This window comes from Carcharodon carcharias, chromosome 3 (genome assembly GCF_017639515.1).
Source record: "Carcharodon carcharias isolate sCarCar2 chromosome 3, sCarCar2.pri, whole genome shotgun sequence".
Taxonomy (NCBI): Eukaryota; Metazoa; Chordata; class Chondrichthyes; order Lamniformes; family Lamnidae; genus Carcharodon; species Carcharodon carcharias.
In genome coordinates this window covers 155,666,790-155,691,754 of record NC_054469.1, presented here as the reverse complement: position 1 = coordinate 155,691,754, position 24,965 = coordinate 155,666,790, and the positions used below count along the sequence as shown (strand labels likewise).

At 43.8% G+C, this 24,965-nt stretch overlaps 1 protein-coding gene across 1 annotated transcript in view; it reads right to left on the bottom strand.

Annotated features, from left to right (window-relative positions):
• Positions 1 to 24,965, bottom strand: part of nek10 (NIMA-related kinase 10) — a 351,428-nt gene that overhangs the window by 341 nt on the left and 326,122 nt on the right. Inside the window, exons 30-32 of the mRNA XM_041183993.1 lie at positions 6,161 to 6,271; positions 5,582 to 5,690; positions 1,906 to 1,958 (exon numbers count right to left, since the gene is read on the bottom strand). Coding sequence (XP_041039927.1) covers positions 1,906 to 1,958; positions 5,582 to 5,690; positions 6,161 to 6,271 — 273 coding nt within the window. The remainder of the gene's footprint in view (positions 1 to 1,905; positions 1,959 to 5,581; positions 5,691 to 6,160; positions 6,272 to 24,965) is intronic.

Sequence of the window (24,965 nt, the reverse complement as noted above, 5' to 3'; positions counted from 1 at the left end):
AAAAATTGTAGACAAACAAATGGTATTTTTAATTCATTGTCTTTCAAAAATACAATTTTTATAGATTAAATATTTGTAAAAATGTTTTTTATATAAATTTGTACTGAACAGTGTAGAACTGAAAACTGGACATAAACCAAATTATTTTTTCAAGGTTTTGAAATGTCAAAAAGATATAATAATTCTCATAATGTTATTGGAATTTATTGTAAAATAGAGTAATAGTATGATGTATCTATGGCCAGAATTTTTCACTCGCTGGGCAGGCGCGTGTGATGATGTTAGGCGAGTGTCCCGACAGCATCTCGCACTTGAGCGATACTTTGGTCGGTGGGCATGCGCGGGAGTCGGCAGCGTGCTCACTGACAGTTAACAGTCCTGTAAAAGCCATTAAAGTACCAATTAAATTAAATTCTCTGCTGACCATCCATCCAAGCCTTAATTGGCCCGCCCACTCAATCGGCTGCCCGCCTGCCATCGAGCCGGTGGGGCCTGCCCACCCATTAAGGGCAAAATTCTGCCCAGTGTTTATTTTTCACAAAGATTATTGATAAAATCTAGTGCAGTGAGAGGATTTTATTATTAGGGATATAAAGTCCAAAGGCACAGTGAAACAATGAGTTTTTGCATTCAAAGAAAAAGCTATATATATAAAGGAGCAAGGGCTGTGGTGTAAGGGAAGGCATTTTTAAGATCTTACAAGTATGAAAAGCCTTCAGCACCTAAGCCTCAAGCTGCTATCTTCAAAGGGCTGGTTAAGAAAACTCACTTGGAAGTCGACTTGTACAGAGTATCATATTTCTTTGCCTGGGTCTTTTAAAATCTATGGAACGAGTTTTCGGGTGGGCGAGTGGGGCGGGGCCCACTTGTCAATGCATAAAATGAGCACGGTGATGTCGGATGGGCGTCCCGACATCACCACTCATCATTTAGATTTTCAATTCGGTGGGCACGCAGCCAAATCGGCTGCGCGCCCGCAGGACTGTCAAAGGCCTAATAAAGACAATTTAAATAATCATTACAACAATTAACAGGGCAGTCCATCCAACCTTAAGGTTGGCAGGCAGGCAAAGAGCCCAGGCGGCCTTCACATTTTTCAGGGAACCTTATCCACGGGCAGGACGAGGTTTCATGAAAGTTTCATTAATTAAATAAAATTTTTAATCAAAATTCATGACACTGTCACATGAGGGGACATGTCTTAAAATATTTCCTTTTCTTTATTTAAATTTTTAAACCTTAAAATAATCTCCCTGAGGCACAGCGCTTTTTCGCATTGACTCAGGGAATTCCGCCCCCCCCCCCACCCCCCGCATAGGGAGCGCTCAGCACTTCCAGGCGCATGTCACACTGGGTGGGCCTTAATTGGCTCGCCCGTATAAAATGGCAGCGCGGTCCCGATCGGGGTGCTGATCAGGTTCACGCTCGCCCCAGCCCGCCCCCACACAACCCTCCCCACCCCCCCCCCAACAGGGGGACATTTCTGCCCTATGTGTCTTACTGTTGCCTTAATGAAAGTGTAACTGGGAGTTAGATTGATTAGGGGATTTAGAAATTATCATAGTAGTAATTTATAGTTCTATGTATTTATTTAAAAGTCATTTCTTCTATTCATAAATGTTTAACCAAGTTTTGTAAAAACCTATAAGACTTGGTGGTCTTATTACTACTGAATTTGGGGCACACATTTCAAAATTTATACAAATTGCAAAACAAGTTGTGGAAGTTGTTTCAAGTTTGCCTTTGGGATTTGAACAACACAGCATTTACCATCGGCTGTGCCATAACAGAAACAAAATAAATAAAATACAGTGTGATTACTTTTTAAAATTTAGTTACAAGTTCACTAAATTATTATTAAATACAGATAAATATAGTTCAACATGCATACAATAAAACACTAACCTGCATCTGCTCGTATGTTATTCCTTCCTCATATTCATAGCTGTAGGTATTCACTAGGGTTTTTAGGGAAGAATACCAATAATAACCAAAAAATTAGGGAATATCAAATATAGCTGATGTAACAGATGTACAAGTTGCTGGCCCATTACTGCATGACTATTTAACATTCCATTTAAAACATTAATATCTGTCTAACCAAAACCTTCTCAGTTTTTATCTTCACTACCTGAGTGATAATCTAGTGGAGTAGATTACCTGTTCTTTGTAGAATCCATTCAATCCTCACTCCATTGATTTCAGGTGGGTTCAGCAGGTGAGAATACTTTCTCTGCCAGATCACCATCTAGGCAGTGATTTCAAAATTTATCTCAAAGATTCTGTATTATCATTGTATGTTAGTCCTCTATCTATTGTTACAAAACTTGCTTATTTCATGTACCAATGCCCATGGGAAGTTTTAGATTCATATATTTTGAAAAGAATTTGTGCTGTGGTGTCTATGGTGTCAGCCTTGAGTCAGTGGTAGCCCTGGCCTCTGACGCAGAAGGTTGTGAGTTCTAATCCCACTTTAAGGGCAAAATTTTACAACAGCGGGATTTTAAGTTCCCACCGAAGTCACTGAAGAGTATAATGGCTCACTGCATTTTACAGCCCTGTCCCCGCCGAAATGGGGCTGTAAAATTCTGCCCTAAGACTCGAGCACAAAATCTGGGCTGAAACTCCAGTGCGGTACTGAGGGAATGCAGCACTCACTGAGGTGCCAATTTAAAGTTAAACTGAGGCCCTGTATGCCCCAAGAGGTGCACGTAGAAGATCCCATAGCACTATTTTGAAAAGGAGAATGGGAGATTCCCAACTCCCCATGTCCTAGTCAATATTTATCTTTCAACCAATGTAATTAAAACAGATTATTTATTCATTAATACTATTTGTGGGAGCTTGCTGTGCACAAATTTGCTTCTGTGTTTCTAAAGGGCAACAGTGACTACATTTCAGAAGTACTTCATCAGCTGTAAAACTCTTTGGGACATCCTGAGGTTATAAATGCACTATGTAAATGCAGTTCTTTCTTTCTATACCTTTTGAATAGGCTAGGTTTGATATCATGAATAAAGCTTAACAAACAAGATTATTTATAAATATAAGATTTTCTAAAACGGTAGGAATGTGCACAATTAATAAAAGTCATAAATTATTTAAAAGCATAAATAAGCAATTTTTAAACTGATCACCCTTTTGCTAGACAATTGAAATATTCAGTCATGTACATGGAGTTGAATTTTACCAGCCCCGGAGTGGTGAGCTTTGAGGGGTGGAGGGTGTGACTCAGAAAATAAAAGGGAGCCATGTTGGCACAGCTCCCCAACACATTCCTGCCACCAGAAAACTTTCCTGGGGCAGGCAGGAAGTGGAGTGGCTACCCAACAGGGAGTTAGGCAGCCAATCTACATAATTAAGGCCCAAATTAGAGGCAAATGTTACTGGCTCACAGCAGTGCTGCACCCTGCCATGTGTGGAGGCCACCAGCTTAATGGGGGCAACCTCCCTGTGGCAGTCTGGGGTGCCACCAAAGAGGGAGCTGGGGACAGGAAAGATCACTCTTTCCCCAATTAGCCATTGGGAGGGTTTTCTCCTCCAATCTGAGGGGCATACTGGTTTCTCCCTTTGATGAATATATTTAATTTTACTCCTCTGAGGGCGCCTCCACTTTGAGGCACCTTTAAGGTCTCCTACTTGCCTCAGCAGCACCCACTTCTCCTGGTGGCCCTCTTATTGAGCCAGCAGCATCAGGAGGCTGTCAAGGATGGAGGAGGTCAATTAGGCCTCCAGGGATATTGCTGTGCCAGTATTGCCGCTGGCAAGATGGGGCTTGGGATCTTCATTTGGTCCCAACATTGAGGTACCAAAGATGTAGAAATATCCTGCTCATTATCTGTGGTCCATACGGTCACACGGTTACAAAAAGCTTCATTTTGCAACATATGTTTTGGTTGGTAGGAGTCTTTATGTCTCAGGCCTATTCTACAGACCTCCCCTCCCTAAACACCTGTGCCTTCTTCCTTCTCTCCCCACTTTTAAAAGATTCCTCAAAATGTATCCCCTCCACTCCTCCACCATGGTTCCAGTCATAATGTTAAAGTTGCAGAAATATAAAAACAAAACGTTGTTGTTCATTTCCCTCACAAGCAAATTTTTTTTATAGTTGAGTATTTTGTAATCAATGTCTATACATGCTATTTCACTTACAATAAGCAATTGGTTGAACATAATTTTCCCAGATTTGCATTAAGTGCAGTAGCGAGCAGGTAAAATGACATTTTACCTGCCGTATGCAATGGCGGCTTTTCACACCATATTGTCCTAAACCCGCCTCATTATTTATGCATTCCTTAGAAACACGCCGTTTCCATGGCGGGCGGGCTCTCATTTGCTCTCCTGCCATCACCCTGCCATTGCATCACACCGGCTGCCTTGTTTAAAAGGCAGCCGCCAACACACCGCTCATTGCTACCAGATCACCACCACTGCCCGGGAGACATAGCCAGCAAAGGAGAAAAGACTGCAGCCCATCAGTTTAATGACGGGTCTCTCGAGTGACTGCTGGATGCTGTGGAGGCCCGTTGGGGTGGCCTGTATCTGCACTGTGGCCGCCTGATGGGCAGCAATGTGACTAATCCAGCTTGGAAGGCGGCGCTAACGCCCTTCAGAGGAGGACAGCCGCCCAGTGCCGCAAGAGGATGAATGATCTCCTCTGTTCTGCCAAGGTAAGTCACTCTTCTCATTACTCTCAACTCTCACACTCACAAAACCAGCACACGTCCACAGAGCCCTCACTCACTGCCAGTTCAAGGGGCATCACCATTCACTCTCACACACACACATATCACGGTGGCTGCATCTGAACTGTCTCAGTTGCAGAGGAATAGTCAGTTTATACAGGTGTCTGTACTGTGTGGCCACTTCCCTCACCTCCCTCCTCCCGCCTCAATTTCTTGTGTTCGGGATCCAATGTCAGGGCAGCAGTTGCCCCCTATCCCCCTGACAGCAGCAACAGTTGCCTCCAAGGCTGGGCTGCAGGTGCCCCTGGACACCACCACCCTGAAAAAAGTTGCCTCCAAGGCAGGGCAGCACTTCACCCAGGTCCCCCGGTGCCCTGAAGCCTGCAAAGTAACAGGCGACCCTGGCAAGCTGTGGAAAACAATGCTGTTCACTCACCTAAATTCCCCCAAAGTGAAGGCCGCCAAGTGCACGTCGCCTGTGTGCTGTTGTGAAAAATGTTGACGTGTTTTCCCGCCGGCGTGGATAGACGATCCAGCGGGGGTCCAAGATCCTGGTGGGATGGCCTTTTAATGATATACTGACGTATTACAATGAGGTCCCCGACGAACATTGGTAGGAAATGCGGCCCGCTATCAGTGGGCTGAGTGGAAGATCACAACCTGCCTTCCTGCCGTCGTGGAACCGATCGCGCCACATTGTCCACGCATGCCACCTATCATGCCCACTGCAAGCAGGTACAGAAAATTCCACCCAATGATTCCAAGGCATATTCCATGCATTAACATGTAATGATAAGCCTTTGCTCACAAGTTGTATGGCTTTCCTCAGTCATAAATAAAACTGCAAATTTGCTTTGTTGGACAAGCCAGATAGGTATCTATTAAATAATCCTTACCTGCCCTGTCTCCAGGGAATGCTGCATTCTCTCTTGTTGTCTGACGCATTAAATTACAATCCGCTGTCACAAAGTTCAGTTCGATCAGTTCAGGGGACCCTTGAAGGAGCTATCAGAAAGAATACTTTTAGGATATATTAAAGATCTGCTTGCCACATGGTTTGGGAGTCAAATTTGCTGCACAGTACCTCAAAAGGTATAAAAGAATGCACTAGTGAACAAATGCAACTTAAGGTAGCTTATTTGATATTTGCAATCTATACTTGATTGATTATCTTTCCGCTATGAACTAACTCAGTATTATTTGGAATTGGTTACAAAGAAAAGTCATTGAGTATTTAAATACATTAAATATTTATACAAATGATTCAGATTCGAGGTTAAATGTGGATTAATCTTTTGTACATCAGTAATTTCAGCAGACGTTTCCTGTGATTGTTTAGTTTGTGAAATTGTCCCTAGTATAATTCTTTCACTTTGGAAACTGTGATGTGCTTAGAAGTATATCTTTGAATTTACTAAATATTGAAATTTCAGATATTTACATCAGGTCATTTTATCTGTGTTATGGCAACAAACCTTTTTAAGCTCAGCTTTCAAGTTGCAGGGATTGCTCTGTGGACTAAACAATGACTTTTTAAACCTTTCAATAACACTTTTTCGAAAGTTGTGATGTAAAGTAGGTGGAAGCTGTGAGGAAAGAGGAGAAAAATACTTTAAAAATGAGTCCTTAATAATTCATACTTACATTAGAAAAACATTAATGTAGTTTGTCCATATTGGAATCTGAAAGTACTGCATTTAGATTAAATTAAGTTACAGGTACAGCGTCTCAGATTTGGCTATCTGAAAACTGGCAATGTCCAAAGACTGACCTTTTTTTTAAAACTGCCATGCCATATTAAATATTTTTATTAAGTGAGTAAAATAACATATTGCTACAATGGCTAGTTATGGACTTCATGTGCCTGTCTTTTCCCAAGCTCCAAGTGGTCCGAGTGGCCCTTGACCCTCTCCTGACCCACTCTGAACTGCCCAACCTAACCCCAACGGCTAATCAAATGGATAAGTTTTGATAGTTTTAGTGTGTCTTGATTGTGATAGTGATACACGGTGCAGGTTGAAAAAATGCAAGTCTCAATAGTGTTAGTGATACATTGTGCAGGGAAATAAAGTTAAAGCAGTCATGTCAAAAAGGCCAGCAGATATAAATTAGATAGACGTACATCATTGTGAAGAGTAAATATATGGGTTGGGTTAAGATTTAAAGAAGTAGAAAGATCAGATCTTGTAGTCTTAGTTGAAAGTGACATTCAGAAAGAAATGAATAAATGAAAAGCTGCACAAACCAACAAATGATGAGTTAGACAAAGTGATGATGGAATGGATTTGACAGAGGGGAAGTGAAAGGATGCCATTGACTGTGCCGCTGTTGATTAATCAAGCCAAAATTTTCAGCAATAAACTGAATATTGAAAATCAACCCCATGCAAATACAGTTCAGGTTGGTTAACCAAATTTAAAAGGTAGCATGGAATAAGGCATTTAAAAATACGTGGAGATAAAGCCTCAGCAGATCATGAGGCAACGGAAAGTTACATCGTCAAATCCCCCAAGCTAACTGCTGATGAAAACCTTTCAGCTGAACAGAATCACAGAATCACCGTACAGAAGAGGCCCTTCGGCCCATCGAGTCTGCACCGACACGTGAGAAACACCTGACCTACCTACCTAATCCCATTTATCAGCACTTGGCCCATAGCCTTGAATGTTATGACGTGCGAAGTGCTCATCCAGGTACTTTTTAAAGGATGTGAGGCAACTTGCCTCCACCACCCTCCCAGGCAGTGCATTCCAGACTGTCACCACCCTCTGGGTAAAAAAGTTTTTCCTTACATCCCCAATAAACTTCCTGCCCCTCACCTTGAACTTATGCCCCCTTGTGACCGACCCTTCAACTAAGGGGAAAAGCTGCTCCCTATCCAGTCTGTCCATGCCCCTCATAATCTTGTACACCACATTCAGGTCACCCCTCAGTCTTCTCTGCTCCAATGAAAACAACCCAAGTCTATCCAACCTCTCTTCATAACTTAAATGTTTCATCCCAGGCAACATCCTGGTGAATCTCCTCTGCACCCCTTCCAGTGCAATCACATCCTTCCTATAATGTGGCGACCAGAACTGCACACAGTACTCCAGCTGTGGCCTTACCAAGGTTCTATACAACTCCAACATGACCTCCCTACTTTTGTAATCTATGCCTTGATTGATAAAGGCAAGTGTCCCATATGCCTTTTTCACCACCCCAATAACATGCCCCTCTGCCTTCAGAAATCTATGGACACACATGCCAAGGTCCCTTTGTTCCTCAGAACTTCCTAGTGTCATGTCATTTATTGAATACTTCCTTTCAAATTACTCCTTCTATAAATCTATAATGCAGATGAAACATCCCTATTTTGTCATTACATGCTAATGAAGATGATGAGAGGGCATCCAACAGGTGTAAAAGATGCAAAAGATGGGCTTACAGTGCTTGGTTGGACTAAGGTGGCTGGGCTACATAAGTGTAAGCAGATGTGTATCGGTAAAAGCCAGCACCCTAGATGTTTCAAGGGGGTATGGATATTCCCAGTTAATTATTTGTATATATTATGGTAACAAGAGAACATGGATGACTAGGCAAATTTGTTTGGATTGATTTCAGAAGCACTTTGTTCTCGAGGCTCACACTCAATGCAGATTCAATGGGCTGGATGAAAACTGCAAGATGCTGTTGCTTGACAATTGCTCAGCACATCCGGTGCTGAAATTCTTGAGAAAGGCAACGTGTTTGGTTGTTATTTGCACCCGAAAGTAACATTATTGATATAGCCAATGGACCAATTAATTTTAAGGACAATGAAGTCTTAAGTACAAAGGTGAATATATGAGGCATATGTTTAGTGCTGTAAACCGAGGCCTGGGATAGCAGAATTCCAGAAAGCATTTTCAAGGAAAGACACCATCTAGGATGCTGCAAATGCATGGAACCCATTGAGTTAAGACACCTTGACTAATGCTTTGCACAATCATCTTTGCCGATCATGAAGATGCTGATGCCAATTTTGAAGGATTTGGTTATCAAATGAGAATCTGGCATCGGAAAGTGAGGGCCCACATGTCAGGGGGTGGTAGATGATGGAGATTGGGATGTGGGGAGCACGGGGTGTTAGATGTTGGCAGGGGTGGGGGGGTGTCAGAGTTCAGGGAGGGATGGGGCATGTTGGAGGTCGGTGGGATGGGTCTGCCAGAGTTCAGGAGGATAAGGGGTGTCAGAGTTTGGAGTGCATGGGTGCGTGGGAGTTCGAGTGGGGTGGGGCGTGGCAGAGTTCGGGCAGCTGGGGGGTGTCAGGGGTTGGAGATCAGGGGTGGAAGGAGCGTTGGATGTCGGAGGTCAGGGGGGTGGGAGTGTCCGAGGTCGGAGGGGTGGGTTGGAGAGATTGTCACAGGTCGGGGGGGGTGGGAGGTTTGGGGGCAAGGAGGTTGGGGGTGGGGGTTATCGGAGTTCAGGGGGGTGGGCGGTGTTGGAGGTCAGCGGTTTGGTGTGGGGTGTCGGAGGCTGGAGGGGTGGGGGTTGTTGGAGGTCGGCGATGGGATGGTGGGGTTGTCGGAGGTCGGGGGAGTTGGGGGTGTCAGATGTCGGTGGGGTGTGTGTGTGTGGGGTATCAGAGATCGGGAGTTTGGGGGTGGGGGTGTCGGGGATCGGGGGTGTTGGAGGTTGGGGGGGGATGAGGAGGTGATGGTGTTGGAGGTTGGGGAGTTGGAGGGATGGGGGCTGCCGGAGGTCGGGTGGGGTGGTGGGTTTCGGAGATCTGTGGGGTGGGGGAGGGTGGTGTCGGAGGCTGGGGGCGAAGGTCAGTGGGCTGGGGGTGGTCGGGGTTGGGGGTGGGGCTTCGGGTGTGTAGAGGGAATCCCGTGGGTTTGGTGCAGGTCCTTACAATAGTTAATCAGAAGTTAGAAGAGGTTTTAATTCTTCTAACTTTTCTGAGTAACTATTGACATAACCCTGGTGGGACCATCCAAAGTTTGCGATTTAACCACATTTACGGATGGTTCCCAGCACAGCGCAATTGTCCAGAGGAAGTGTACACTTCTGGGTGATTGCCATGCAAACCCTTACCTGGAAACTTCCCAGAGGGACTCCCCAGTGCATCTTTGGGGTACTCCCCAAATCCGATGCTAATAGTTTTAGAACTGTTAGTTTATGCAAGAGGGTTGTGTACTCAAGCTGCACAATCGTTGGATAAACAAGATATCAAAGGACTTATGAATATAGATAATGAAGCTCCTGTTGTTCACACACTTACAAATGATGAAATTGCGGAAATGGTTTTGCATCCAGAGGATAAAGATGTGATGATGATGATGAAACTGGTGATCAAGTAGAGAAAGTGTCCATTGACAGATGTATAAAAATGTGCATGAAGATTTAATTAATGCCCGAAAGCAACATAGCTGCTTAATGGAGCAAGTGACAAGAAAAACTAATCAAAGAGAAACCTAAGCTCATAAAGCAAATTCAATTAGCTGATATCCTTAACAAGGCATCCAAGCAGAGTGTTATTGACATGCCTTCAACTTCAACAGCAATTTCCAAGTTTGAAAATCCTATTGCTGGCCCATCATCAGGCCCAGACATCTCAGTTGAGCCATCTCCCTCACGCTCAAACTTAAGATCAACCCTCAGCTGGAATATTAGAAAAGTACAAAACATACCATCATGGTATTTCCCTGTACATGTTTTTTTCATAGGAGAGGAACTCTTGTGCAGTATCCTCTGGACAGGAGGCACAGTGACTCATATAGCACACTTTCAAAGTTATTGAGCAAAGATATCTACCAAGGGAAACATGCAATTAAAGTGAACCAGGTGAAGGGTTCTCAGTTTGACTATTAGCCAGTGAGATCCACTCTGCATATTGTGTTTGTCATTCTCTGAAATAGCTGATAGGTCATATTTCCACACAAACAGGAACCTTGACTTTCTGGCAGCTTCACCAGCATGCCGTACCGTACTTTCAATCCAGCACAGCCTGTAAATCATTCTTACTTATTATTTAATTTGGGTTTTAAAAAGTTCTTCACTATTATGCATTCTTTATTCAAACTTTAATAAAAAGAAACTTATTCACTTGATTTCATGCATCCCTATTCATTGAATTAACGTTTCGATTTTTTTTCTCCAAAAACCAGCAAGATCCAAAATCTGGCATGGCCTCGGTCCTGAGGTTGCTGGTTTTAAGACACTGTACCTGTATTACAATATACTTTAACGAATTTTCTTCAGTAAAAAAATCAGATAGCGGAACAACATTGATGTGTGTCAGTCAAGTTCAATTTACCAATACAGGTCTTCACTTTGCATCAATGTCAACTCTCACAACCAATAAAACTATATGGAATGTATCAATTATAATAATTCTATAATTAAAAATCTTAGACTTATATTGCTCTTAAATATAAAAAGATGGTTTAAACACTATATAAATATGCTTAAACATGATTGCAATAATTCCACATTTAACTAATCTTTTGATTGTTCATATTGCAAATATGTTTTAAGTACTATAGATAAAATGTTGCAAAGGCGTGATCTACACCCAGTCATGGAAAAGAATGAAATAGTAGTTTTTTAAAATTAATTTACGGGATGTGGGTGTCATTGGCTAGGCCAGCATTAACTGCCCATCCCTAATTGGCCTTCAGGAGTTGGTGGTTAGCTGCCTTCTTGAACTGCTGCAGTACCTGTGGTATAGATCCACCCACAGTGCTGTTAGGGTGGGAGTTCCAGGATTTTGACCCAGCAACAGTGAAGCAATGGCGATATATTTCCAAGTCAGGATGGTATGTGTTTTGGAAGGGAACTTCCACTGATGGTGTTCCCATGTACCTGCTGCCCTTGTCCTTCTAGATGGTAATGGTATGGGTTTGGAAGGTGCTGTCTAAGGAGCCTTGGTGAATTTCTGCAGTGCATATAGCTGCCACTGTTCGTCAGTGGTGGAGGGAATGAATATTTATTGAGGGAGTGCTAATCAAGCCAGCTGCTTTGTCCTGGATGGTGCTGAGTGCTGTTGGAACTGCACTCATGCAGGCAAATAGGTAGCATTCCATCATACTCCTGACTTGTGCCTTGTAGATGGTGGACAGCCTTTGTGGAGTCAAGTGGTGAGTTACCCAGTGCAGGATTCCTAGCCTCTGACTGCTCTTGTAGCCACAAGTATTTATATGGCTAGTCCAGTTCAATTTCTGGTCAATGGTAACCCCCGGGATGTTGATAGTGGGGGATCCAGTGATGGTAATGTCATTGAATGTCAAGGGTTATGTTCTCTTTTTTTGGAGATGGTCATTGCCTGGCACTTATGTAGCGTGAATGTTACCTGCCACTTGTCAGCCCGAGCCTGGATATTGTTGAGGTCTTGCTGCATTTGGACATAGACTGCTTCAGTATCTGAGGAGTCGCAATTGGTGCTGAACATTGTGCAATCATGAGCGAACATCCCCACTTCTGACCTTATGAAGGAATGAAGGTCATTGATGAAGCAACTGAAGATGGTTGGGCCTAGGACACTACCCTGAGGAACTCCTGCAGTGATGTCCTTGAGCTGAGATGATTGCCCTCAAACAACCACAACCATCTTCCTTTGTGCTAGGTATGACTCCAAACAGCGGAGTGTTTTCCCCCCGATTCTCATTGGCTCCACTTTTGCTAGTTGCACCTCTCCAATGCCAAGATCATGCAGGTGGAATTTTACAGTTGAGTTGCACTGTTGTAGCTGCTGAAGACTAGATGGTGGATTACTGTAAGCTCATTATTTGGCTTCGAGGTTATGCTAGAATGTAAAGCGTCCCTACCCTTCATTTTGTACACCTTGCCCAGAGCAGTGACATCATTTCTCTGAAGAAATTAAGGGCAGGATCCTCCGGGACGGGGCCCGCTCGCCAACGCGTAAAATGACGCAGGATGATGTCAGGTGGAACTCCCGACATCACCTCGCATCATTTCCATTTTCAGGTCGACGGGGGCACAGCTGAGTCAGCTGCATATCTGGCCTATTGAGGCCATTAAGAAACTAATTAAAATTATTAATGGTCCTGCCTGTCCAACCTTAATGTTGATGGAGAGGCCGGGAGCCCTGGCGGACTTCAGGAAAAGCATGAAACCTCATTCACGGGTGAGATGAGGTTTCATGAGTGTCACATGAGATGAAATGTCAGGGAAATTTTTCTACCGTTTGTATTGCGAATTTTAATTTGGAGCCAATCCACCTGAGGCAGCACTTAGCCTCAGGGAGATCAGTGCGCCCTTTCATGCGCATGCGCACAGGGAGGGCATAGCGCTTCCTGGTGGACATTTGGGGGGATGATTGGGGCGCACCCGCCCATACCCGCTCCTGCACTTCCCCCCCACCCCCCAACAGGATGAAAATTTTTCCCTAAGAGTAGGAACATTTCAAGCCTACAACTGAGTAGTATGCTAGGCCATTTCAGAGGGCAGTTAAGAGTCAACCATGTTGCTGTGGGTCTGTAATTACATGTAGGCCAGATTGGGTGGACAGCGGATTTCACTCTCTAAAGGTCATGAGTGAATCAGATGGGTTTTTACGACAATCTAGTATCATGATCATTATTAATTATTAACAAGCCTATAAGATTTATTAATTAACTGTATTTAAATTTAAATTTAAACCAGCTGCTGTGGTGGGATTTGATTCATGTCTCCGGAGTTTGAGCCCAGGTCTCTGGATTTCTAATCCAGTAACATTGCACGAGGTAGTTGATTTTAGTGGGAAGAATAAGGTCACTTGGCCTTTGGAATATAAGAAACTAAATAAAGTAAAAGAGCAATGACATTTGAAAATATAAATACATAAATCAATGCTATGTTAGAGGGCCCCGTGCAAGCGGGCAGTGGACTTTTATGCACTTTCTGACATGTTGGGAATCTCCCTAGACAGCAGTTCAATACATTAAGATCAGAACTTTTCACTCATTGGGCGGGCGTACACCTGAACTGAACGAGCATAAAATGACACGTGATGACGTCAGGTGAGTGTCCCAACATCATCGCGCACTCGCATGATATTTCAGTCGGCGGCTACGCATGGGAGTTGGCAGCACGCCTGCCGACAACTAACAGACCTATTAAGGCCATTAAAGTACCAATTAAATTAAATTTTTCGCTGCCCGTCCAACTTTATGGTTGGCAGGCAGGTGAAAAGGCCAAGCGCCTTTACATTTTTTAGGAAACCTCATCCACAGGTGGGATGAGGTTTCCAACAGCAAATCAAAATAAAATAAAAATGCTAACATTTCATTGGTAACGTGCCCCTGATTATGTGAGTCACATGAGGGAACATGTTTTTTAACATTTTAATATTCTTTATTTTTAATTTTCAAAAATTTTCATCTCCCTGAGGCAGCTCTGTGCCTCAGGGAGCTTTCTCTGCAGCACCTGAGTGCATGCGTGAAGTTCCCCGCTTGCCCTCCTCCCCCCACCACACATGCAGCGCTGAGCACTGTAGGCACGCTTCACGCTGGGCGGGCCTTATTTGGCCCACCAGCATGAAATCATGGTTGCGGCCCAATCGCGGGCGGCATTTGGCTTCCCAATCGCTCCCACACACCCCCATCGAGCTTGCTGGTTGCCAGCAAACTGCTGGCCTAAGTAATTGTCATGCAAATTAGTTATTTTTCTTTTAAAGACACAAACATGGTGCCGTCTACTAATTAAATGACAGTAGCATGAAGTCCAACACTAAATGAGATGGCTGCACACCTCAGGAGGCAGCCCAGGTTCATTCAAGGCTAGCACTGCTTAAAGCTAAACTGCACTACTTAAAGTCTGCTGGCACCTCTCAAAGGTGAAGTGTATTCTAGCTATAGCAGATGCTGGAAGTTGCTGGAGAACGGAGTTTGACCTGTAAGAGGACTGACTAATGCTGTAACAGGGCAAAGAACATGCTCAAAGGTTCTCAAACACACAACACTGGAAGCCTTGGTGGGGGAAATGAACAGGCAGGTTTTTATCCTGAGTCCAGGAGATCTCCCAGACAAACTGTGAGAGACAATGGAAGCAGATAGCCATCACAGAAAATGCAAGCAATCTAGCCCCAAAGCTCCGGTATTGCAAAAAGTTCAATGACGTCACAGAGGTAGTCAAGGTCATTTTCAAATGCCACATCCTACTAACTGCACCACTAGCCTTGCTCACTGCTCAATGCACTGCACCATCACTCACTTACCAACAATTTTTATCAAGCACAACTCATCCATCACATTCATAGCTTCACCTCACCCTCAGACACTTAGCACTTCTGTGTGCCTCACACCCATATCTCACAGCTTGCGGGCACTTCCAGTCAACCATGACAGGCATATGCCCCAAGCATATTGTACAACACTCACTGACACACTTCCTCCTCTCTTGCAGGACAAAATATCACATAACTGAAGGCTGCAGGATCGAACCAATGGGAACAAGCCCGGCTGCATGTCCGTATCCCTGGTGCTCTCCATCATTGGAATGGCCCTACCTGAGGCCTAGCCAGCGGTGGAGCTGAAACTATAGAAGAAGATGATGTTATCCTCATACCTAATCCTTGATCATGAATCCCACTTATCACCAAATTTGACAATCTCTTTGTATTTACAAGCTGCAGATGTTGTAAGAATGAACTTCCTGTTTCCTCCCCTCATCACAACCTTACCCTTATACCTTTTCCTTTCAGATACCCTTCGAACTGCCACCCAGTGTTGGAGGAGAAAGAGATGGAAGAGCAGGATGACCATTCCTCGATCTGTCTCATGCAGTCACCAGCTCAGATACTGACAGTGTGTAATTTAGATAGTAGCTGAGATTCAAAATCTGCTTGTGGAGAGACATTGGGGCAAAACCCAACGTTCCAGACACCACCATCATCATCCCTGAATATGTCCTGTCCCACATCGGACAGACACACCAGAGATGACGGCACAGTGGTATACAGTTGGGAGGGAGTTGTTCTGGGGGTCCTCAACATTGACTCCAGACCCCATGAAGCATCAGGTCAAACATGGACAAGGCAACCTCCTGCTGATTACCACCTACCCCGTCCTCTCAGCTGATGAATCAGTGCTCCTCCATGTTGGACAGTAGCTAGAAGAAGCACTGAGGGTGGCAAAGGCACAGAATGTATACTGACCGGGGTACTTCAATGTTCATCACCAAGAGTGGCTTGTAACACCATTCTTGACTGAGCTGGCTGAGTCCTAAAGGATATAGCTGCTAGACTGGATCTGCAGCAGGTAGTGAGGGAACCAACAAAAGTGAAAAACTTACTTGACCTCATCCTCAACAATCTACCTGTCGCAGATGCATCTGTCCATGACAGTACTGGTAGGAGTGACCAGCATACAGTCCTTGTGAAAATGAAGTCCCATCTTCACATTGAGGATACCCTTCATTGTGGTGTGTGGCACCACCACCATTCTAGATGGGATAGATTTCGAACAAATTAGCAGCTCAAAATTGGGCATCCATGAGGCATGGTGAGCCGTTACCAGCAGCAGAACTGTATTCGATCACAATCCAGAACATCTTGGCTGGTCATAACCCCCACTCTAGCATTACCATCAAGCTGGGGTATTAACCCTGGTTCAGTGAAAAGCGAAGGAGGACATGACAGGAGGAGTGCCAGGCACATTTAAAAATGAGGTGTCAACCTGGTGAAGCTATAATACAGGAGCACTTGCATGCCAAACAGCAGAAGCAGTGTGTGATAGTCCCACAAACAACAGATTAGATCTAAGCCCTGCAGTCCTGCCACATCCAGTTGTGAATGGTGGTAGGCAATTAAACAACTAACAGGAGGAGGAGGCTCCATAAGTATCCCCATCCTCATTGATGGGTGAGTCCAGCACATCAGTGCAAAAAGCAAGGCTGAAGCATTTGAAACCATCTTCAGTCAGAAGTGCCGAGTGGATGATCCATCTCTGCTCCTCCTGAGGTCCCCAGCATCACAGATGCTAGTCTTTAGCCAATTCAATTCATTCTATGTGATATCAAGAAATGGCTGAAGGCACTGGATACAGCAAAGGCTGTGGGACCTGACAATATTCCAGCAGTAATATTGAAGAAATAAAAACAGAAAATGCTGGAAAAATGCAACAGTTCTTACAGCATCTGTGGAGAGAGAAATACAGTTAATGTTTTGAGTCCATATGACTCTTCTTCAGAGCTAAATAGAAATAGAAATGTAATGGAATTTATACTGTTTAAGTGGGGTGGAACTGGTGAAGCTGGATAGGTGATAGGTGGGAGCTAAGGAGAGATTGACAAAGATGTCATGGACACAGGACAAAGGGAGTGTTAATGGTAGTGGTAAAGACTAAAGAAGGTGCTGAGAGTGGCATAAAGGTGAGAAAGCAGAATGTGTTAATCATAGAACAAGGGTCAGCACTCTGTGAAAGAACAACATAGAACAAGTGACAGATGGCCCTTTTAGTAGGGGTGGAGGCAGGGGGTGGTGGTTGGGGAAAAAGGATAAAAAGAGGGATAAAAAGGGGGGGTTAAATAAAAGGGATAAAACAATGAATGAATGAATTAAAATGAAAATAAGTAAATTAAAAAAGGGATTAAAACAGGGGTCAAGAGTGAGGAGAGAGAACATGGTCTGAAGTTGTTGAGCTCAACATTAAGTCCAGAAGGCTGTAAAGTGCCGAATTGGAAGATGAGGTGCTGTTCCTCCAGTTTACACTGGGCTTCACTGGAACATTGCAGCAGGCCAAGGACAGACATCTAGGCATGAGAGCAGGGTGGTGTGTTGAAATGGCAAGCGATAGGAAGATCTGGGTCATGCTTGTGGACAGATCGAAGATGTACCGCAAAGCCATCACCCAGTCTGCATTTGATCTCCTCAATGCAGAGGAGACCGCATTGGCAGCAGTGAATACAGTAGACCAAATTGAAGGAGGTGCAAGTGAAGCGTTGCTTCACCTGAAAGGAGTGTTTGGGCTTTTAGACGATGAGGAGGGAGGAGGTAAAGGGGCAGGGGCTGCACCTTCTGTAATTACATGGGAAGGTGCCGTGGGAAGGGGATTAGGTGTTGGGGTGATGGAGGAGTGGACCACGGTGTCACAGAGAGAATGGTCCATATGGAATGTTGTTAGTGCTGAAGACCTGTGGTCCACAACTAGATGCACCCTTAGCCAAGCTGTTCCAGTACAGCTACAACACTGGCATCTATTCAGCAATTTGGAAAATTGCCCAGGTCAATCCTGTCCACAAAAAGTACTTCTATGGTTGGTTCAGTTTAGTTCCTGGTCAATGGTAACCCCCAGAATTTTGATAGTGGAAGATTCAGCAATGGTAATGCCATTGAATGTCAAGGGGCGATGGTTAGATTCTCTCTTGTTGGAGGTGGTTATTGCCTGGCAGATGTTTCTTGCCACTTATGAACCCAAGCCTGAACATTGTCCTGGTCTTGCTGCATATGGAGTCGCGAATGGTGCTGAACATTGTGCAGTCATCAGTGAACATTCCCATTTCTGACCTTATGATGGAGGGAAGGTCATTAATGAAGTAGCTGAAGGACACCACCCTGCAGCAGCCCTCATCCCAGGGTTGAGGCAATTGATCTACAGCAACCACAGCCAACTCCAACATGACCAATTACCGCCCATCAGTCCACTCTCAACCATCAGCAAAGTGATGGAAGGAATAACCTGCTCACTGACAGTCAGTTTGGGTTCCACCAGGGCCACTTAGCTATGGACCTCATTACAGCCTTGGTTCAAACATGGACAAAAGAGCTGAATTCAAGAAGTGAGGTGAGAGTGACTGCCCTTGACATCAAGGCCTCATTTGACCAAGTGTGGCATCAAGGATCCCTAGCAAAACTGGTCAAAGGGAAATAGGTGGAAAACTCTCCACTGGTCAGAGTCATTTCTAGTACAAAGGGAGTTGGCTATGGTTGCTGTAGATCAATTGTTTCAGCCCTGGGATGAGGGCTGCTGCAGAGTGGTGTCCTTCAGCTACTGCATCAATGACCTGCAAATTTTTCTTCTTCATTGCTAGGATTGTTGAGGGACCACCCCAGGGTGGGGCTGTGATACCATGAAGCTTGCATCTGATGTCCTTTCTCAGGATGACAACATTCATCCTCCCAACACTGTCACTACACCAGTGCACTCGCCAGCCCAGATTGCTGCTGCCCATGCTGACATGCTGCAGTTCGAAGCTGGGTCTTCTTGGCCCAGACCAGCCAAGCTGCAGCCACTAGGTAACACTGACCAGGAGCACTACAACAGGCAAAGGTACATGAAAGACAGGCACTATGGGAATACACAAGATTGATTAGTTGAATTCTATATGGAATATTAGAACATAGGAGCAGGGGTGGGCCATTTGGCCCTTTTAGCCTGCTCTGCCATTCAATATGATGGTGGCTGATTTGACTGTGATCTCAACCTCCAATTTCATGTTTGCCCCTCATATCCCTCAACTCCCACCAAAAATCAATCTAACTCAGCCTTGAATAAATTCAATGACCCAGCTTCCACTGTTTTCTGGGGAAGAGAATTCCACAGACTAACTATCCTCATCTCCTCAAATTTCCCTTCATCTCCACCTTAAACCTTCTCTGAACTGATTCTAACACAATTGTATCCTTTTTCAAATGAGGAGACCAACACTGCATGCAGTAATCCGTATGCGGTCTTGCCAAGGCCTTGTACAGCTACATAAAATTTCTCTACTTTTATATTCTATTCCTTTTGCGGTAAATGCCAACATGACATTTGTCTTCCTAATCACTTGCTGCACCTGCAGGCTAACTTTTTATGATTCATGTACCAGGACACCCAGATACTTCTGTACCATTATCCTCTGCAATCTCTCTCCATTTAAATAGTATACTGCTTTTCAATTTTTCCTGACAAAGTGGACAAATTCACATTTTCTTACATTATACTCCATCTGCCAAATTTTTGCCCACTCATTTAACCTGTCTATGTCCCTTTGCAGACTCTCTACCTCCTCTTGACAACTTACTTTCCTAACTATTTTAGCATAATTGGCAAATTTAGCTACCATACATTTGGTTCCTTCATCCAAGTCATTGATATAAACTGTAAATAGTTGAGGCCCCAGCACTGATCCTTTTGGCACTCCATGAGTTACAGCTTGTCAGCCTAAAAAGACCCACTTACCCTACTCTCTGCTTTATGTTAGCTAACCAGTCTTATATCACGCTAATATTTACCCCTACACCATCAGCTTGTATTTTATGTAGTAACCTTTGATGTGGCATCTTATCAAATGCCTTTAGGAATCTAAGTATATCACATGTACAGGTTCCCCTTTATCCACCTTGTTTGCTACTTCCTCAAAGACCTCTAATAAATTAGTTGGAAATGACTTCCCTTTCACAAAACCATATTGACTCTGCCTGATCCCATCATGATTTTCTAAGTATCCTGCTATAATCTCCTTAATAATGGATTCTAGTAATTAACCTATGACAGATGTTAGGCTAACTGGCCTATAGTTTATTGCTTTCTGTCTCCCCACTTTCTTGAATAAAGATGTTACATTTGCTGTTTTCCAATCCACTGGCATCCTTCCAGAATCTAAGGAATTTTGGAAGATTATAACTAATACCTTTACTATCTCTGCAGCCGCTTCTTTTAAGGTCAAATGATGCAGGCCACCAGGTTCTGGGGACTTGTCAATTTTTAGGTCTAATAGTTTTCCCAGTACCTTTTTGCTGGTGATGGTGACTGTTTTAAGTTCCTTCCTCCCTTCCACCTCTTGATTTTCAACACCTTTGGGAAGTTAGAAGATACTCACAAAATACCTGCTCAACACTTCTGCCATTTCCTTGTTTTCTGTTATTAATTCATCAGACTTATTCTCTAGAGGACCAGAGCTCATGTTAGTTGCTCTTTTCCTACTTAAATACTTTGGAAACTCTTATGATTTATTGTATATTTCTAGCTATCTTTCTCTCATAGTCTAATTTCTTATTCTTTCTTGGTCTTTACTTGTTTTTTGGCATTCATTGCTGGTTCTTAAAATCTGTCCGATATTCTAACCTGCCACTATCTTGCAGAATTGTACAGTGTTTCTTTGAATTTGATACTATCCTTAACATTCTTATTTAGCCACGGATAATGCAATCTTCTCAAAGAGTCTTTCATTCTCAATGGGATAAATCTTTGCTGAGAGTTATTAAATATCTCCTTAAAAGTCTGCCACTACATCGCTACTGTCTTATCTTTATACCTAGTTTCCCAGTTCATTTTAGCCAACTCTGCCTTCATACCCTTTCAATTTCCTTTATTTAGGTTTAAAACACTAGTCTTAGACCCACACTTCTTACCCTCAAACTGAATGTGAATTTCTATCACATTATGATCATTGTTGCCTCGGGGCTCCTTAACTACCAGTTTATAAATTAAACCTGTCTCATTGCACATTGCCAAGTCTAGAATACCTTGCTCCCTGGTTGGCATTAGAACATACTGCACTAGGAAATTGTCCTGAATACACTCTATGAGCTCATTTTCCAGGCTACCTTTACAAAATCTGATTCACCCAATCTACATGTAGATTAAAGTCACCCATGATTATTGCAGTAATTTTCTTACATGCCCCATTTATTTCTTCCTGTATACTCTATCCTACAGTGTAACTACTGTCAAGGGGCCTATAAACTACTCATACAAGTGGCATCTTGTCTTTCCTATTTCTTATCTCTATCAAAATGTATTCTACATTTTGCTCTTTGGAGCTAAATTCACCTCTGACTGCTGTGCTAATGTCATTCATAATTAACAGAGCTACCCACCACCTTTTCCTAGCTTCCTGTCTTTCTGAAATATCGAATATCCTTTGATATTCAGGTCCTAGCCTTGGTCACCTTGCAACCATTTCTCATACATATTTATTTCTATCTGTACTAACAATTCATCCATATTGTTATAAGTGTAATACACATTCAGATAAAGAGCCTTTAACTCTGTCTTTTTACCATTTTTGCAATCTCTGGCCTCATCTGCTGGTGCGCTCCTCAGTTTGTATGCTGTCCCTTCCTGCTATACTCTAGCTATCATTCCCCAAATTGCCACACTGCTCTATTACTTTGTTGTTTCCATTTAAGTTGCCACATCTTCTCTTACATGATCCCTTCCCCACACTATTTAGTTTAAAGCCTCTCTACCACCTGAGTTATACATCTCAGCAGGTTACTAGCCCCAGCATGGTTCAGGTGAAGACAGCATAACCGTACAACTCCCACATTCCCTAATACTGGTGCCAGTGCCTCATAAATCAAAATCCATTTCTCCTACACCAGTCTTTGAGCCACACATTCAGCTCTCTAATCTTATTTACCCTACACTAATTTTCACTTGGCTCAGGTAATAATCCAGAGATTCTTATCTTTGAGGTTCTGCTTTTTAATTTAGTGCCTAGCTGCTCATAATCCCTAAATATAATCCCTTTCCAAGTCCTATATTGTTGGTACCCACCTGGACCACAATAACTTCATCTTCCCCCTCCCACTGCAAGTTCCTCTCCAGCCCAGAGCAGATGTCCCGAACCCTGGCATCGGGTTTGCAACACAGCCTTCTGGACTCTTGCTCTTAGCTACAGAGAACTGAGTCTATCCCCCTGACTCTACTGTCCTCTGCTACCACAATATTCCTATTAACTACTCCCCCTCCCCATCACACCCCCATCCCTCCCCACTGCTTCAATGGCTTCCTGTACCACTGTGTCATGGTCAGTTTGATCATCCACCTTGCAGCCCCTGCTCTCATCCATATAGGCTGCAAGACCTTTAAACCTGTTGAACAATTGCAAAGTCTGTTGCTCCTCCACTTCTATCTTCTTGATCACATTACCTGCCTCACTTGCAGCCACATCTTCCTGTCCCTGACCACTGACAAAATCAGAAGATCCTATCCTAAGGGGTGAGACTACCTTCTGGAGCAAAGTGTCCAGGTAACTTTCCCCCTCCCTGATGCATTTTATTGTCTGTAAATTCAGCCTCCAGACTCACTGACTCTGAGCCGAAGCTCCTCGAGCCGCAGCTGTTGCCATGAATCACACTGGAGTTCCCCAGCACCCACATATTGCAGCCACAACATATCACTTGCCCTGCCATCTTTATTATGTATTAATTCATTTATTTTTCTTAGTTCATTTATAATGAATAAACTCCATCCCAACTCTTCAAATTCTCGCCACTGCCTCTAGGTTACCCTCTATTTGTGGGAAGTAACTTGTGTCTTCTGCAGCAACTGGAGGCTGATAAGGGTAAAAAAAAAAGGATACTTCTTTATCCCTCTGCACGAAATTCCCATGTGAACCAAATTCCCAACGGCACATATTGTCTACATCTCATGCAGACGTAATCTTATTTCCGTCCATCCCCTTACTTTGTGCTGTTTGAAAAACCTGTCTACTTATAGAACATAAGAACTAGGAGCAGGAGTAGGCAATTCAGCCCCTCGAGCCTGCCCCGCCATTCATTACGATCATGGCTGATCTCATTTCGGCCTCAACTCCAATTTCCCACCCTCTCCCCATAACCTTTCAACCCATTACTAATTAAAAATCTGTCTATCTCGTCCTTAAATTTATTCAGCGTCCTGGCATCCAGCGCACTCTGAGGTAGTGAATTCCACAGATTCACGACCCTTTGAGAGAAGTAATTCCTCCTAATCTCTGATTTAAATCTACCACCCCTTAGCCTAAAACTATGGCCTCTCGTTCTAGTATGCCCCACAAGGGAAAACATCCGCTCCACGTCTACTTTGTCTATCCCCTTTAGCAGCTTATATACTTCAATTAGATCTCCTGTCATCCTTCTAAACTCTAGTGAGTATAGGCCTAAGCTGTTCAATCTCTCCTCATAAGATATAAGACATAAGATGCGGGGCGCATCTCTGGAATCAATCTAGTGAACCTCCTCTGAACCGCCTCCAGTGCAACTACATCCTTCCTCAAGTAAGGGGACCAAAACTGTGCATAGTACTCCAGGTGTGGTCACACCAATGCCTTGTACAGTTGCAACAACACTTCCCTATAGAGACTCTGATGGGTTACGATCTAGCTTAGCTTCCTACTACAGTAATTAACTACTATTGAACCAACTACTTTCAGCTGATTGACAGATAGCTGTCACTGCCAGGCAGCTCCCTGTTTATCGAAGCTATTCTACTAAATTGAGGTTTTAAAATTTTATGTCAGAGCCTGACTAAATCCAAATTTAAAGTTGAGAAAAACTTACCAGAACGTACCACGTGAACCAAATTCCCAGCTACAGACACTACATCTACAATTCACTCAGGAATAGTCTCCTCTAAATTTAGTTTGGAATTTGTGTTTTATGGTGACCTCTTTATTTTACCATTATGGCCAAGAAGACATTTCAATGGTCAGTAACAAAGGGATGGTAAATTGTGGAACAGTTTTTTTTTATTCATTCATGGAATATAGGCTTCGCTGGCTGGGCCTGCATTTATTGCCCATCCCTTGTTGCCCTTGAGAAGGTGGTGGTGAGCTGCCTTCTTGAGGCGCTGCAGTCCATCTGCAAGAGGTACACCACAGTGCTGTTAGGAAGGGAGTTCCAGGATTTTGACCCAGCGACTGTGAAGGAATGGCAATATATTTCCAAGTCAGGATGGTGAGTGAATTATAGGAGAATTTCCAGGCGGTGGTGTTCCCATCTATCTGCTGTCTATGTCCTCCTAGGTGGTAGTGGTCATGGGTTTGGTAGGTGCTGTTTAAGGAGCCTTGATGAATTCCTGAAGTGCATCTTGTTGGTGGTACACACTGCTGCTACTGTGCGTCAGTGGTGGAGGGAGTGAATGTTTGTGGATGTGGTGTGAATCAAGTGGATTGTTTTGTCCTGGGCGGTGTGCAGTTTCTTGATTGTTGTGGGAGCTGCACTCATCCAGGCAAGTGTGGAGTATTCCATTACATTCCTGGCTTGTGCCTTGCAGGCTTTGGGGAATCAGGAGGTGAGTTGCTCATCGCAGGATTCCTGGTCTCTGTCCTGCTCTTGTAGTCACAGTATTTATATGGCTTGTCCAATTCAGTTTCTGGTCAATGGTAACCCCCAGGATGTTCAAGTGGGGAATTCAGTGATGATAATGCCATTGAACATCAAGGGGCGATGGTTGGATTCTCTCCTATTGGAGATGGTCATTGCCTGGCACTTGTGTGACACAAATGTTATTTGCCACTTGTCAGCCCAAGCCTGGATATTGTCCAGGTCTTGCTGCATTTGGATATGGACTGCTTCAGTATCTGAGGAGTCACAAATGGTGCTGAACATTGTGCAATCATCAGCGG